The sequence below is a fragment of the Eleutherodactylus coqui genome, chromosome 1 (assembly GCF_035609145.1).
Source record: "Eleutherodactylus coqui strain aEleCoq1 chromosome 1, aEleCoq1.hap1, whole genome shotgun sequence".
Taxonomy (NCBI): Eukaryota; Metazoa; Chordata; class Amphibia; order Anura; family Eleutherodactylidae; genus Eleutherodactylus; species Eleutherodactylus coqui.
Genome location: NC_089837.1, coordinates 192,430,359 through 192,446,721, shown reverse-complemented (window position 1 = coordinate 192,446,721; position 16,363 = coordinate 192,430,359). Strand labels below are relative to the sequence as shown.

At 44.9% G+C, this 16,363-nt stretch overlaps 1 protein-coding gene across 2 annotated transcripts in view; it reads left to right on the top strand.

Moving 5' to 3' along the window:
- UBE3D (ubiquitin protein ligase E3D) overlaps nt 1–16,363 on the top strand; it is a 155,029-nt gene that overhangs the window by 14,776 nt on the left and 123,890 nt on the right. For both annotated transcript variants that reach the window (XM_066604954.1, XM_066604961.1), the window contains exon 3: nt 12,895–12,985. In XM_066604954.1, the coding sequence (XP_066461051.1) occupies nt 12,895–12,985 (91 nt within the window). The remainder of the gene's footprint in view (nt 1–12,894; nt 12,986–16,363) is intronic.

Genomic DNA, 16,363 nt, shown 5'->3' with positions numbered 1-16,363 from the left:
ACTCTACTCTTCCCACTGCTACTACTGTAGTCCCCTATTACCAGACAGCTTCAGGCTGTTACTACTTGTATCCAGTATGGCAAAATAAAGAAAGCCGTAATATTGTAACATATGTTTCATTTATTTGGAAAAGCAAACAAATCCAGAGAGTTAAAAGATGATGTACAGAGTGTGTGCGCCACTTAGTGACCAGAAAGTGGGGATTTCCAATGACTGTTTCTGAAATAGAGTATTCCTGCAGAATGTCAATCAGTGTTACCCCATGTTGTGGGAATGTCTATACCTGTATCACTGCCACTAATTCTCTCACTTCGCAATGTCGTAGAAACATCAAATTTGGCACGAGCATTGATTATGTCATAAATAGGAAAAGTTAATGGGTCCCAACTCGATTATTCAATTCTAAGCGCCAAAGAATTAGCGTCCAAATTTTACGTACGGAATCTAATTCTCTCGCTTCCCAATGTCATAGAAACTTGAAATTTGGCACGAGCATTGATTATGTCATAATTAGGAAAAGTTAATGGGTCCCAACTCGATTATTCAATTTTAAGCGCCAAAGAATTAGCGTCCATATTTTACGTACGGAATCTGATTTTCTCACTTCCCAATGTCATAGAAACTTGAAATTTGGCACGAGCATTGATTATGTCATAAATAGGAAAAGCTAATGGGTCCCAACTCGATTATTCAATTCTAAGCACCAAAGAATTAGTGTCCAAAGTTTACGTACAGAATCTAATTCTCTCACTTCCTGATGTCATCTATATATATATATATATATATATATATATATATATATATATATATATATATAAAAATGAATGTATGTCTGTCTGTTTTTCCTTTATGCATTACTACACTAGATATATAAAAACGAATGTATGTCTGTCTGTCTTCGCAACAACGCATGACGGGTAAGCTAGTGGTTAATAAATGTAAGTCTTGCCATAAAATTGATAGAGTCCTATAGCAAAGATCAAAATGGGCCTGTTATTAAAGTGCTGGATTTTGATATCAAGAACAGAAAGGTCTTGCATCTGTTTTACCCTCCACTCTTTTTTGATGAACCTTAAAAGGAAGCTGTCATCGACTATGACTACCATGAACTAGTTACGGGGCTTACAATTTAGGTGACGTGGAGTCCTATGCCCTCTTTTCCTACTCACCTGGTCCCCCATTCCTGAGGTGTCCTCTGGGGAAGTCACTTTGACTATTTTTAGAAGGCTTTGCATGTATGTGCATTCCCATTCATCCATTCAACTAGATTCCAACTTTAAAGGGGTATTCTGGACAGAAAAAACTTTTTGCTATGAGATATGTATGTTTAAGCTAAACAATTTACTAAAATCGTTGCTGAATTAAGGATTTTTTGTAAGACCTTAATCTCACTCACCCCTAGACAAAAATCCTGCAGTTTCTAATTTTCCACAGTGTGTCATTCCAATACTCCATCCTCCCTTTTGGGATACTACTTCATATATCACTGTCATGTTTGTATTAATGCACTCCAGATCTGCAGTTGTCTGATTGAGAACCACAATGACCAAGTGTTACGTTCTGGAGAAATTATGACAAGACCAAACTCAATGCAAAAATACAAAGTTTTCAGACTTAAAGGGAAAAGAGGAAGCAGATTATCATAAGAGAAGCTTAAAGAGGTCATGGACAAAGCTGGTCCATCTCGGGAGCAAAGTTGGTGTAACCCCCAGGGCTTGGCTGGCGTCAGCACCTAGCTACCCCGGAGAGGTGCTGGGACCCACTGACTCTGGGGGGGGGCCCATTCAGGGATGGGATTGATCCGGTCTTTATTCTTTTAAATTAATTGTAGCCACATCTTTAAGACACAGATACAAATCACTGTGCAAGCAGCAATACAATAAGCCAAGCACTTCCTGTTCCGTTGCTTGGTGTCTTCTGTCACACCACGTACAAAGATTTCATCATGCAGTCTGTGGTATTCCACATGAGCTTGGACAAAAAAGGCCAAGACAGAGGATGGGGGATACCGTAGGATGGTGATGGAGGTGAGTATGAGGCACAGTGAGGTCTTAATAATGACTTAGAGGGTAGAATGGGGCCTCATTAATGACTCAGGTTACAGAATGGGGTCTATAAATTACTAAAGTGGCCCACTGAGACTTTGTTGCCCAAAGGCCCATGTAAACCTAGAGCCGGCCCTGACGAAGAGTCTGGTTCACTCCTTCCTTGTGCACTTATGCTGAAAGAGTCCAGTACAAGTCCATCCATTTTAAAAAAATGTTTTTATTGGGTAGAGAGTTATGGAGGTGGGGTACAAGAGGAAGATTGTGGAATGGAGCCGTGCACTGTAATGAATGGATTAACATTTGTTCAATGTTGTTTCTTTGTCACGACTGCCCCTTGCCTCTCAAATATGATTTCTGATGGGGGAGGGGGGGGGGGGGTTATGAAGGTGATAGAGGGTGGGGGGTGGAGGGGATTGGGAAGAGGGTTATGTGGTCATATCTATCTTATATCCCTCTCTAACTAATATCCTGATCTATCTGTCTCATATCCCTATCTATCTCTTATCTTTTTCAAGTCCCTATCTAGCTCATATCCCTATCTATCTCTTATCTTTTTCAAGTCCCTATCTAGCTCATATCCCTATCTATCTCTTATCTTTTTCAAGTCCCTATCTAGCTCATATCCCTATCTATCTCATATCTTTTTCAAGTCCCTATCTAGCTCATATCCCTATCTATCTCATATCTTTTTCAAGTCCCTATCTAGCTCATACCCCTATCTATCTCTTATCTTTTTCAAGTCCCTATCTAGCTCATACCCCTATCTATCTCTTATCTTTTTCATGTCCCTAGCTAGCTCGTATCCCTATCTATCTTTCTAAGAATGGCTATAGACATCGAACACTGGGATTTGGGGATGAAGATGAGGGAGTGGAGGTGATTGGGAAAGGGAAAGATTTATTGGGTGGGAGAGGGGAGAGGGTTATGTGAGTGGGGTGATGGAGAGGAGGGGGATTAGGTGAAGCAGGACATTTCAGTTGTTATCTGAAGTTTTGCAGGCGCAGCAGAAAAACAGTCGTCCGAAGGCTCTAAATAAAGAAGAAAACAAGTGTGAGTCACTGGGGAATACTGGAGGACGGAGGGTCAGGGAAGAGGTCTAATGTGGCAGAAGCCAGAAGTTCAGGGTCAGAGAAGTGGGGATATATATAAGGTTTCTGTCATGGAAAATTAGCACTATGGTAAATCTGCCGCGCTCACACTCACCGCTTTTTACCGCAAGCTAAAAGTGGGGCTTCTCAGACCTGCGCTTGAATGCAGCGTTGTAACGCCGAGATTTTCAAGTGCTGTCTGTCCTATTTTTCAGTGTTTTCACGTTTTTTTTTTTTAATTAAATCACTTTTTAATCAAAAGATTTTCATTTAACAAAGCAATTACAAACATATTCTTGCATTTTCGTATTCATATAATAATAGGGGAATTTTGCTCTTTCAGTTGAAATAGTAACGCCATCAACATGACTTTATGGAGGTACACAACTTCTGGTTTATAGTAATTCCTGTTGGTTACAGTATTAATTTTAGATATGATCCCATTATATGCATAGGAAATTGTCGTAATTAAAGAGAAGTAAACAAGAAGCGATCTTCACGAGAACTGAAATTGCAATTAACAATTTCCCCATTATCTTAGTGACGTCGGGGGCCACTATAATTTTGCCCGCCAGATTTTAACCCACCAGCCTTTTAACCAGAGAGTAGGTCCTGATTATGTCAGGGGATAGATGTATGTTTGCCTTCAGTATGATGCCCATTTCCCTCTCTACCTCTGCCCAGAAAGTCTTGATCTTAGTACTGTTCCACCATATATGTAAGTATGATCCTGTGTGCTCTAGGCACCTCCGACATCTGTCCGTCTCCGACAGTCCATATGCATGTAACCACTCCGGAGTTTTGTACCACCTAGTAAGCACTTTGTAAAGATTCTCCTGAAGACGGACACAAGGTGAGATCCCATATGTGTTTTTAAACATTGTCCTAATTTCCGCATTATGTCCAATTCCTTTTCCTATGAAGAGATATAAGTTGGTCTGCTTAATGCATGAGACGAGGTGAAGTTTTTTGTGAAAACTGTGAAATCTTCCTGGAATTTTATTTTGGTTACTCATTAATTTTTCAAATTCTGTTAACGGTCTTGACGAGAGGTGTTGGATTTTAAAATTTGATACAGCAGCTGAAAGATGTGCGAGGTGGAGGCCCTGAACCTTCCTGTGTGGCCCAAGTTTTTCCACATTTTTTAATGCACCCCATCACCCATCACAAAGGGGAAATGGGTAAGTATGAAAATAGGCTCCCGGGACTCCATGTCACCTAAACTTGCAACCCCAGAACTGTGCTGCCAGGTGACATGACATTTTTACATCCCTACAACGATCACATCACATGATACATTAAGGCCTCCTTCACACGGACGACAAAGTCGCGCGATTTTGTAGCATTGCTATGTTGCTACAAATCGCATATATGTGAAGCCCATGGTTTCCTATGGGTTCCTGCACACATGAGATGTTTTGTAGCATGCTACAAAATGACACACTAACCTCGCAGGTCCGGCGATATGCCCGCGACTCATGAGGTTTTGTAGCCCATGTTTCTCTATGGAACCTTCTTCTCTGTTGCATCGCATCGCACGAAAACGCGGTTTGCATGCGATGCAACTTTGACAGTAGCAGATCCTAAAAAGTCGCGTGATTTTGTAGCGTCACATGCGACTTTGTAGCGCTACAAAATCGCGGTATTGCTGCGAGAAAATCGCAGCGATATCGTACGGTGCAGCGATGCGATATCGCTGCGATTTTCTCGCAGCGATGCGATGTCGCCCGTGTGAAGGAGGCCTTATATCCCATACTACTCAAGGCATAAAGAAGAAATCAGAACTAAAGAACAGGAGACATGATAGAAGATAGTGGGGGACACAACAGCGTACATACCTCCAACGAGAACTACAACTCTCTACGGAATGTTGGCGCTGCAGCGCCTTATATAACCTGGGTGATGACATAATGTGATAATGGGAGGGGGAGGAGCCAACAACTGCAACATTCCGTGACATCACATGCTGCAGCCGTTTAGCACCAGATGAGACTGAGCAGCCAATCAAATACCATATAGATAAAATGGTCTCTAAATTCACCCCCAAAAATCTTGTGTATTGGACGATAATATCATTATTTCCATAGTGTAATTTTGTAGTCATTTCTAGTGATTATAACAATGATAAATCCACAATTATCACTTATATATGCCTGTAGTGTCCCAGTATATCATTTACTGGCCCCCTCCATAAATGTCATGCATGTGTGTCTTATGTAGATGGGATGTGCAGTGTCCTGTCATTGTGTTCTATGTGTTGCACAGCTACAGTGAGTGAAGGGTTAAATATTTACAGTGCTTGGAGACTGCCTGTAAATGTATCAATGTTGGTGTTCCTGAATTCTGTTCAGCCCAATAGGTTTTTCCCAAATGTACTTGCAGGTCACAGTCCTTTACACGCTGCCATAATTACAGTGCACATGCAGAAATGACCCGTCTTGTAGTCAGAGTACACTAGGAGTGGGTTAATCCCTTATTCACATGGGTAACCAGGAGCTGTGGTTACAGGTTTTGCCTTGCGCACTCCGTGATCCAGCGCTGAATCCTTCGTTCTGTACGAGTGCTGAAGACCTTAGTGGTAACGTCAGCAGCTTGTGCAGCCATTTAAATGACTGTTGGCCCATATATAAAGGCCATAAGATGTTAATGACCTATCCTAAGCACAGGCTATCATTATCAGATCATTTACCCCACCAATCAGCTGTTTAACCTGCAGCGCCTGATTGAGCACCGTGGACAGTTCAGTACATTTCAGATACAGCGCCATACATTGTATAGCACCTCCGCCTGGTATAGTAACTTAAAGGGGTTGTCCCGCGATAGCAAGTGGGGTTATACACTTCTGTATGGCCATATTAATGCACTTTGTAATATACATCGTGCATTAAATATGAGCCATACAGAAGTTATTCACTTACCTGCTCTGTTGCTAGCGTCCCCGTCTCCATGGATCCGTCTAAATTCGCTGTCTTCTGGCGTTTTTAGACGCGCTTGCGCTGTGCGGTCTTCTTCCTGGTGAATGGGGCCGCTCGTGCCGGAGAGCTGGTCATCGTAGCTCCACCCCGTCATGTGTGCCGATCCCAGCCAATCAGGAGGCTGGAATCGGCAATGGACCGCACAGAGCCCACGGTGCACCATGAGAGAAGACCCGCGGTGCATCGTGGGTGAAGATCCCAGCGGCCATCTTGGAGAAGGAAGAAAGAAGTCGTCGCAGAGCGGGGATTCGGGTAAGTAATAAATAAATAAATAAATAAATATATATATATATATATATATATATATATATATATATATATATAAATAAAAATATATATAAATTTTTTTTTAACCCATCCCTTGGGTTTGTCTCGCGCCGAACGGGGGGCCTATTGAATAAAAGACCGAAAACGTTTCGGCGCGAGACAACCCCTTTAACATAAATGGGCCTGAAGCTGCTTTCAGGACATGTGATGAATCTGACAAACAAAACGGTCCACAAGGAATTAGGGCTCATGCCCACGGACGGAGCTGGGTACACCCACGGATTTACACGCTAGTGACCGTGAGTAATCGTGGAATACCACCACGAATTTTCGCGCACTCCATTAATATTATGGAGACCTCTTGCTGCAGAAAAACACGTTGAAATGGATCATGTTGCGATTTTTTTCACGCAGCCGAAGTCCGCGGCAGAATCACACTTGTGAGCACTGACTGGCAGAAAAGCAATTGGGTTCAATAGAACCTAATAGCTGTGTTATTGCGCTGCAGATTTCCACCGATCTATCTATCTTTTTTCTATTTATCTCTCTATCTATCTCTTTCTATCTATGGCAGTGGTGGCGAACCTATGGCATGTGTTCCAGAGGCGGAACGCTGAGCCCGTCCTGATGGTGGGACGTCACCATTACGACGGGGCCGCTGTGGGACGTCACCGTTACGACTGGGGGCTGCTGCGGGACGCCACCGTTACTACAGGGGTCGCTCTGTAGGGAGGGGGTCACTATATTCTGAGGCTGTTCTGGGGGATGTCGCTATTACGCTGAGGGTGCTATGAAAGGGGAAGGGGAGCACTATTACCACTGGGGCAGTTGTGGGGGCTCAGTATTACAGCTGAGGAAGCTCTGTAGGATGTCATTATTACTCTTAGGTCCGCTCCGGGGGTCAATATTACCACTGAGGCCGCTCTATGGGGTGTCACTATTACCCCTGGGGCCGCACTGTGGCCTGTCATTATTACCCTTGGGGCAGCTCTGTGGGCTGTCATTATTACCCTTGGGGCATCTCTGTGGGCTGTCATTATTACCCTTGGGGCATCTCTGTGGGCTGTCATTATTACCCTTGGGGCATCTCTGTGGGCTGTCATTATTACCCTTGGGGCAGCTCTGTGGGCTGTCATTATTACCCTTGGGGCAGCTCTGTGGGCTGTCATTATTACCCTTGGGGCAGCTCTGTGGGCTGTCATTATTACCCTTGGGGCAGCTCTGTGGGCTGTCACTATTACCATTGGGGCAGCTCTGTGGGCTGTCACTATTACCCTTGGGGCCTCTCTGTGGGCTGTCACTATTACCCTTGGGGCCTCTCTGTGGGCTGTCACTATTACCCCTGGGGCCTCTCTGTGGGCTGTCACTATTACCCCTGGGGCCTCTCTGTGGGCTGTCACTATTACCCCTGGGGCCTCTCTGTGGGCTGTCACTATTACCCCTGGGGCCTCTCTGTGGGCTGTCACTATTACCCCTGGGGCCGCTCTGTGGGCTGTCACTATTACCCCTGGGGCCGCTCTGTGGGCTGTCACTATTACCCCTGGGGCCGCTCTGTGGGCTGTCACTATTACCCCTGGGGCCGCTCTGTGGGCTGTCACTATTACCCCTGGGGCCGCTCTGTGGGCTGTCACTATTACCCCTGGGGCCGCTCTGTGGGCTGTCACTATTACCCCTGGGGCCGCTCTGTGGGCTGTCACTATTACCCCTGGGGCCGCTCTGTGGGCTGTCACTATTAACCCTGGGGCCGCTCTGTGGGCTGTCACTAATACTGCTGGAGGAAATGCTGCAGAATGTGCTTAGTGGAAATTTCCGTGGCAAATTCTGCAGCATTTCTGCATCCTAAAGCAGTAAATAATCTGCACCCTATGTATTTTAAAACTGCCCTGTCCCTTTTATAACAACGGAGGTAAAATCATACATCGTGATAAGCCCCGCCCCCTGACGTGTTGGCATGTTGCGATAAATACGTGGCTTTTGGGTTGCAGTTTGGGCACTCGATTTGTAAAAGGTTCGCCATCAGTGCTATAGGGGATGCGGTTGCACCCGGGCCCAGGAGCATCAGGAGACCTATAAGGCCTCTTAATTAGGGGCCCTGTTACAGGTTTTGCATTGGGGCCCAGGAGATTCAAGTTACACCTCTGGAACTGAAAATCGGATGTACAGACTACAAAGGGGAAAAATGCAGGATAGAAGACATTGGCGTGAAGGTGTTATTCCTCATGTACACACATGGCAATCTATTCTGAAAAGTCAGGTACACTTGTAAATTACAAGGTGTGGCCTCCATGGATCACATATGCTTCAGGTTCTCAGTCTGATTAAGATCTGGGGAATTTGGAGGCCAAGTCCCCACTTTTGAGCTCTTTGTCCTCCAACTATCCCTGAATGATGTTTGCAGTGTGGCAGAGGACATTATCCTGCCATTAGGGAACACTGTTACCTTTGAGTGGTTTACTTGGTCTGAGCAATGTGTAGGTAAGTGGTACATGTCATCCACATGAATGCCAGCACCCAAGGTCTCCCAGTAGAACACTGCCCAGAGCATCACACTGCCTCTACCAGCTTGTCTCCTCTCTGTAGCTCCTCCTGATGCCATCTCTGCCCCACTTAACAACTGCCCATCCATGTGGTGTAAAAGAAAACATTATTCATCAGATCAGGCTTGTTCTTTTGCTCCATGGTGCAGTTTGATGTACATTTGCTCATTCTTGGCAAGGGTCAATATGGGCATTCTGACTGGTCTCTGGCTAGCCAGCCCCTTACTCAGCCAGTTGGGATGTTCTGACACATCTATGCTTTCCTAGTGTATCAGTGAGGTCTGGGGTGACCTTGTTGCCAGTTGTCCTTCCTTTGACCACTTTTGGTAGGTACTAACTACTGCATCCTGGGAACTCCCCATAGGACCTGCTGTTTAGGAGATGCTTTGACCCATTTGACTAACCATCACCCTTGTGAAAGCCGCTCGGATTCTTGCTCAATCTTCCTGCTTCCGACACATGGAGACCTGACCATTCACTAAGCTAATATTGTAAGTGTGTCGTAAGCTTCTGTCTCTGTTGTAACTTGGTATTCCTTTGTTGCAAAAGGTCTAATTATGCATATTCTGTGTTTTAGTGGACATCTTTACATTTGGTGTGGCTGAAGTATTAAAACCCAGTGGCTTGTAGTGCCACCGTCTGTGCCAGCAGAGGGCAGTATTTCACTGTCGCTCTCCTTTCTAGTTTCATCTGCTCTCTTTTCCCTGTAATATTCTGTACTGATACAGAAGCAAAGAAAATCAATCATTTTAGCAAGCCCCAGTTCTAATGAGCTTCACGGAGAGAAAGGTGCTATTGAGCAACTGCTTCACACAGTATCTGGGCTGAAAATAATACCAATCCCTTTGGCCCTTTTTGTATTTGCAAAAGCATTGTCTAACGGTTTCGGAGACTTATTGGCCTTGGTGTCTGCAGCTCCAGCGTGTGATCCGAGTCAGGTCCCCCCTCATAAGTGACATGTTTCCAGTGATGGGGGAGGACAGGACGGCCGCGCCGCTAACCACACAGTCTTCTGTTTCCAGCGTATCTGGGTGCTAAGCTTTTCTCTCCATCTAATTGGTTGGGATCACAGTTCTGTCTGCTGAACTTCTTATCCTTCTGTTCCCGTTGTGATTATTTTGTTGGCTGACTGGCTCCTAGGCACGCTTGTCCTTGATAGTAAGAGGAGTCCACGCCATCCATATGAAGGACTAGTGTGTACGGTCAATATCTTGTTCAGCATCTCATGGCTTGGTCTATGCTTCGCCTACCTTACATAGCTGCTGCTGCTAAAACTTTCATCATCCATCCATGTTTGTAGCTGAAATCCAGCTGACCTTGGTGCTTAAACAAAAGCCAAAAGATAGTTTTATTCTGGTGATTCTTCAAGGGCCAAACTCCTAACCCCCTCGCTTTCACAATCTTTAACCCCTTAATGATAGCCTATGTCTTTTGACGACTACTGTTAAGGAGTAGAGATGAGCGAGCATACTCGCTAAGGATAATTACTCGATCGAGTATCTCCCCGGAGAAAAGGTTCGGCTGCCGGCGCGGGTGATGGTGAGTTGCGGCAGTGAGCGGGGGGGAGAGAGAGATCTCCCCTCCGTTCCTCCCCACTCTCCCCCGCACCTCCCCGCCCGCCGCCGGCACCCGAATCTTTGCTCCCTAGCGGGCAGGTACTCGCTAAGGACAATGCTCGATCGAGCAATTGCCCTTAGCGAGTATACTCGCTTATCTCTATTAGGCCCCCTTCACACGCACAATTTTGTAGCATTGCTATGATGCTACAAATCGCATGTATTAGAGGCCCATGGTTTCCTATGGGTTCCTTGACACATGAGATGTTTTGTAGCATGCTACAAAACGACACACAAACCTCGCAGGTCCGGCGATATGCCCGCGACACACTAGGTTTTGTAGCCCATGTTTCTCTATGGAGCCTTCCTCCCTGTTGCATCGCACGAAAACGCGGTTTGCATGCGATGCGATGCAACCTTGACAGTAGCAGATGTACAAAGTCGCGTGATTTTGTAGCGTCACATGCAACTTTGTAGTGCCAGAAAATCGCAGCGATATCATACAGTGCAGCGATGCAATATCGCTGCGATTTTCTCACAGCGATGCGGTGTTGCCCGTGTGAAGGAGGCCTTAAGGAGCTTTTTTGCCTGCAGCGCCATGACAGCAGCAGCATGAGAAGCCTGGTGCAGGTCTCCCATGTTAGGCCTCTTTCACACGGGCGACACCGCATCGCTGCAAGAAAATCGCAGCAATATCGCATCGCTGCACCGTATGATATCGCTGCAATTTTCTCGCAGCAATACCGCGATTTTGTAGCGCTACAAAGTCGCATGTGACGCTACAAAATCACGTGACTTTGTAGCATCTGCTACTGTCAAAGGTGCATCGCATCGCATGCAAACCGCGTTTTCGTGCGATGCGATGCAACAGAGAGGAAGGCTCTATAGAGAAACATGGGCTACAAAACCTAGCGTGTCGCGGGCATATCGCCGAACCTGCGAGGTTAGTGTGTCATTTTGTAGCATGCTACAAAACATCTCATGTGTGAAGGAACCCATAGGAAACCATGGGCTTCACATACATGCGATTTGTAGCATCGTAGCAATGCTACAAAATCGCGCGACTTTGTCGCCTGTCCTTATGGAGAGCAGTTGTTCGGATGACAGCCAGGCACTTGCTCTAACGCCAGCAAACTTCAGATCCCGGGTGTCTAAGCCTTTACACACCACAGTCAGAGCGACCATGGCATGTAAAAGGTTGACAGAGGGACAAAGCTACTTCTGTCACCCATCGGAAACCCACAATGTGATCGCGGGGTCCCATTGACTTGTTTTTTTACATAATTGTGCTAGACTGCAGAATTAAATAACATATGATTATACTGCACAGTGCACACTATTAAAAAAACAAACAACACATGCCAGAATTGCAGATTTAGTTCATCTTGCCTTTCGGAAAAAAGATAGAATAAATAAAAACAATCAAAATGTTATGTTCCCAAAAGTTGGAAAAATGAAGGCTCGAAATCTTCCAGCAAAAAGCAAGCCCTTACAGAGCTTTGTCAATGGAAAAGTAATAGCTTTATGGCTCTTGGAATGCGGCAATACAAAATCAAATCTTAAGAAAAAAGCAAAAATGGTAAAACCTAAAAGTGTATAAACTTGGTATCGCCGGAATCGTGCCGCCCCAGAGAATGTTATCTCATTATTTATTTTGCATACTGAATGCTGTAAAAATGAATCCAAAATACAAATGGTAGAAATTTCCCCCCATCAATTCCTCTAAGAAAAAATAATTACATTTTAAATAATAAAAGTTATGAAATACATATTATATGTACCAGAAAATGATGCCATAAAAAATACAACTTGTCCTGCAAAAAACAAGCTCTCCTATGGCCATGCTGATGGAAAAATTACAGTCATGGCTTCTGGAATGTGACTATGAGAAAAAACTGAAAAATGAGTTGGGTCATTAAGGCGCAATCGGGCTTCATCAGTAAGGGGTTACGGTTGTATTCAGGCGTTGCAGTGGAAGGGCACCAAAAACCACATTACAAAACCCGCCTTTTTTACGGTTTGTGGTTATTTATGTGACTGCAGTTTTTACCACAGTGGAAATTGTGACAAAACCGCGTGTGGTTTTTTTCATGTGCGCTTTGGATAACGGCTTTTCTAGGTTGTCCAGAGGGCAGAATCCTAACGTGGACCAGCGGTGTCGGAGCCTCCACTTCCAGCTCAATTCTGGCTCAGGTGGAATGTACTCTGTCCGTTCCGTCAAGTCATCAGAGTCCTATGCTTTTCAGTTAGAAGAGCCACATTAACTTTATTTTTGCCTTTTCATTTTTAGTCATGTGTATACAAGTTGTTACTGTGAACGTACGGGCATGCAATGGTCTCTGGCTTTCTCCAATACATTGCTTTTATTTTTGGGTTCTCTTGCACTCGCTCTTTAATATATACTGGTTTCATATGTTTTGCAGAAATTGCTCCAACATTTAAAGAACTCCTAAACACAGAAGAGGAATTCACCTTTTACTGTCATTCCTGTGGATCTGTGGTGCTCCAGCAACAGTAAGACTCATTTATTGCTCTTTTCAAGCCAGTTTAATTTTCTGTTGGCTCTAAAGAGGTTAATTCCAGAATAACAAATTAATGTCACATAATGTTTGCATACTACATGTAGTTGTCATGGATTTATTTGGGATCCATGGCGTAATCAATAGGAAGGTTTGCACCTTTCCTGATTCACGTTCAGAGATTGTGCGCACAATGGAAGAAAATTGACACAGAGACAGACTGTCAGTGTAGAAAGTCTTCCTTGACTCTGGTTTATTACGGTAGTAGGCATATGGCAGCTTTTATAGCATTGTGAGTTACCTGCCCTTTATGGGCATGCTGGAAATTGTGTATGCAATACATGAAAGCATGTGATTGGGAGGACCATTTAAGGTCTTCTTACATCCGCTCCTGCTTGTGCGTCCAACATCACGTGGTTTCAGGTGAAATGCAGGCAACATCTTGGGTGTTCGATCGAGGTGGTCAGGGCGGGGTGAGCAGCGTGTCATCAAATGACGCCTGAGGGTTTTGTGCGGGTAAAAAATGTGCCCTGAGGTTATGTGCGTGTACTTCTATCAAGCTGTATATTCTGATAATGGTCGGCAGACAGGATGTGGCTGAACATTGTGTTCTGCTGGCTCAGACAGTGAAATAGGCATTTCACTTTATATGTTCTCCATCACATAGTGTGCTGATCTCTTTAGGCTGAGTGACCTTGGGTGGGACGGAATTTTTAGACGCAAGTGGAAAATCGCTCTTGTACATTGGGCTGCGGTTTCCATAGTTATCCTAATGGAAAACGTGTTGTGTGCTTCGCGTGCGATTTATCGCCCCAAATCACGCTATGACAAATTGCCTGTGGACACTCGGCCTTACAGTGTAATTCCTAACAAGAACTAGTATCTATTATCTTCCTTGCCACACAAGGATATATGTCAGCCATATGTCATTGGCTGTTTTGTTAAAGTAAGCTCTACCAAGGATGGTCAAAATAAAAGGGGTTTCAAGCACTAAACAACTGATGAGCTAAGCTGCCATGGCATTACAGTCCCAGTCCCCTATCAAGTGAATGGGAAGTGTTCTTGCTGTCCCATCTCAGGCCGCTGTCTGTTTCCCACATGCTATTTAACCCTCTCCAATCCACTGTCTGACCTCTGAAGACATTATGATTTAAGGCTGTACAGCTCCGATGTTGGAAGACATCCGTCGGGGTTCTCTTACTGTATATTGCCAGCCTCTCTGCTGTTGGTGCCTATCTAATGTGTCACCTCATGCAGTACTGGCTTTAGCCAGCAGATAGCACCGTTGTATAACGGCAGAAAAAGAGTAAGCCCCCTAGGAAAGCCAGGATACAAATTGCATTAGAAAGGGTTAAAGTGATGTAATAACTGGAGGTCCTTAAATGATGCCGAAAAGGTGCATTCTAGAAGAATAAACTTTCTTCTGTGGATTGTGATACAATTTTATATAACGATCAATCCTTTTGTGCCATAATATAGTGAATGCTTGTGCAGTGGTATTGCTGATGAGTGTTGAAAAGCAACTGGAGAATTGTCAATGAAGATTCCGATTTCCTTACAACCTTTTGTTAGGGGGTTCTAGACCATTTTAGCACTTCAGACATGCAAAATTAGAATCTGAATTGCAAAATACAATAACCATGTTATACCTTTTTATGTTAATTTTTATTTTTGTTTGAAAGTAGACATCTGATACTGTAAAGGCTTTTACCCACTAGCGTTTTTTTTAACGCTGCGATATCGCTGCCTTTTTTTTAATGGGACTTTCTAATGTTAAAATCTCATCACACAAAAATCGCAAGTTTGTGCTTCTGCGATTTTAACATTAGAAAGTCCCATTGACCTTTGCATTAAAAAAACGGAGCGATGCTGCAGCGTTAAAAAAACGCTAGCGGGTAAAAGCTCTAAAACTGCCTTTCAGTACCGTACAGTCACATGCACCTCCATGCAGTTTTACAGTACAAGCCCTAGAAGCTTATATGACGACATAGAGTGGGGTGTCTTGCTCAGGACCCCCTATATGGCCCAGAAGGGAGAGCGCCTCTGTAAGAGTAGCTCCCATTCTGGCAGACCGTCTGCCATCCTGGTTTTAGTGTAAATGGCTGTCCTGTAGCAGGAGAAGTGTGTAGGTGGCTGCTGATTGACAAAATCAGTTGACTACTGGGGTGTTGAAATCGGGACCCGGGTTTTTCACAAAGTTTGCTGCTTCAGATTTGGCAATTTGCATTAACTCTACAATATTATGAAGAGTAATTGGGTGAATTGCAATAAATTGCAAGGCAATATTTTTGCCTTGAAGAACTTCAAAGAGAGCGGTTCAGTTACTGTGAAGAAGGCTTCAGGGTGCCCAATAGTCCAGCAAGTGCCAGGACGTCTCCTAAGGGCTCCTGCACACTGGCGAGGGCAATATCTGGCTGTGATTCACAGCCTAATATCGCACTTGCAGTCCTTCTGAAAACCCCTGGATGCGAGGCGTTCTACATGGAAACCGTATTGCATCCCTTCGGGGCTGAAGGAATTCCGCATAGCGATGAGAGAGAGGGAGGTGGAGCTACAGGGGATCTCCTAGAGATCTCCCCATATTGGGAGAGATGGGGGGCAGGGTTAGAGGGCTTCCCCGAGTGCAGGGTGGGTGCAAGGGACTACAGGGGGTTCTCATAGTGATTCCTCTCTAGCCAAGAGAGGGGGCGAGGTTAGATGGTGGATCCCTTTAGCCTCGCCCCACTATCGGCTAGAGAAGAACCACTATGTGAACCCCCTCTAGCCCTGCCCCCTATGGCGAGATCTCTAGAAGATCACCTGTAGCTCCGCTCCCACACCCCACCTTCTCTTTACTATGCGGGATTCCTTTGCGATCTTCTTCCATTGAAAACAATGGGCGATATCGCTAAAAGAAAGAACATGCTGCGATTTGTTTTCTGCACAGCATTACAACACGGTGCTATGCAGGAAAACATCGCTATGTGAATGAACCTATCCAAAAGAATGGGTTTCATATTTGTGCAAGATTTGTGTCTCGCAACGCACAAATCTCGCACATTTTTCTTGCCAGTGTGAAGCCGTCCTTAAGAGGATTCGGTTTACCACCAGTACAAGAGCTTGCTCAGGAATGTTAACGGGCAGTTGTCTGTGCATCTGCTCACACAGTGGCACAAATGCTTTTTGAGGCTAGCCTAGTGACAAGAAGGGCAGCAAAGAAGCCGTATCTCTCCAAGACAATGCCAAGTAGAGTGATGTTCAGTAGGAAGTTAGTTTCTCCGTTGAAACCCCTTTCAGACTGTTTAGAGCAGTGGTGGCGAACCTATGGCACGCGTGCCAGAGGCGGCACGCAGAGCCCTCCCTGCTGGCACGCGTCGCCATCGGCCGCTCACCA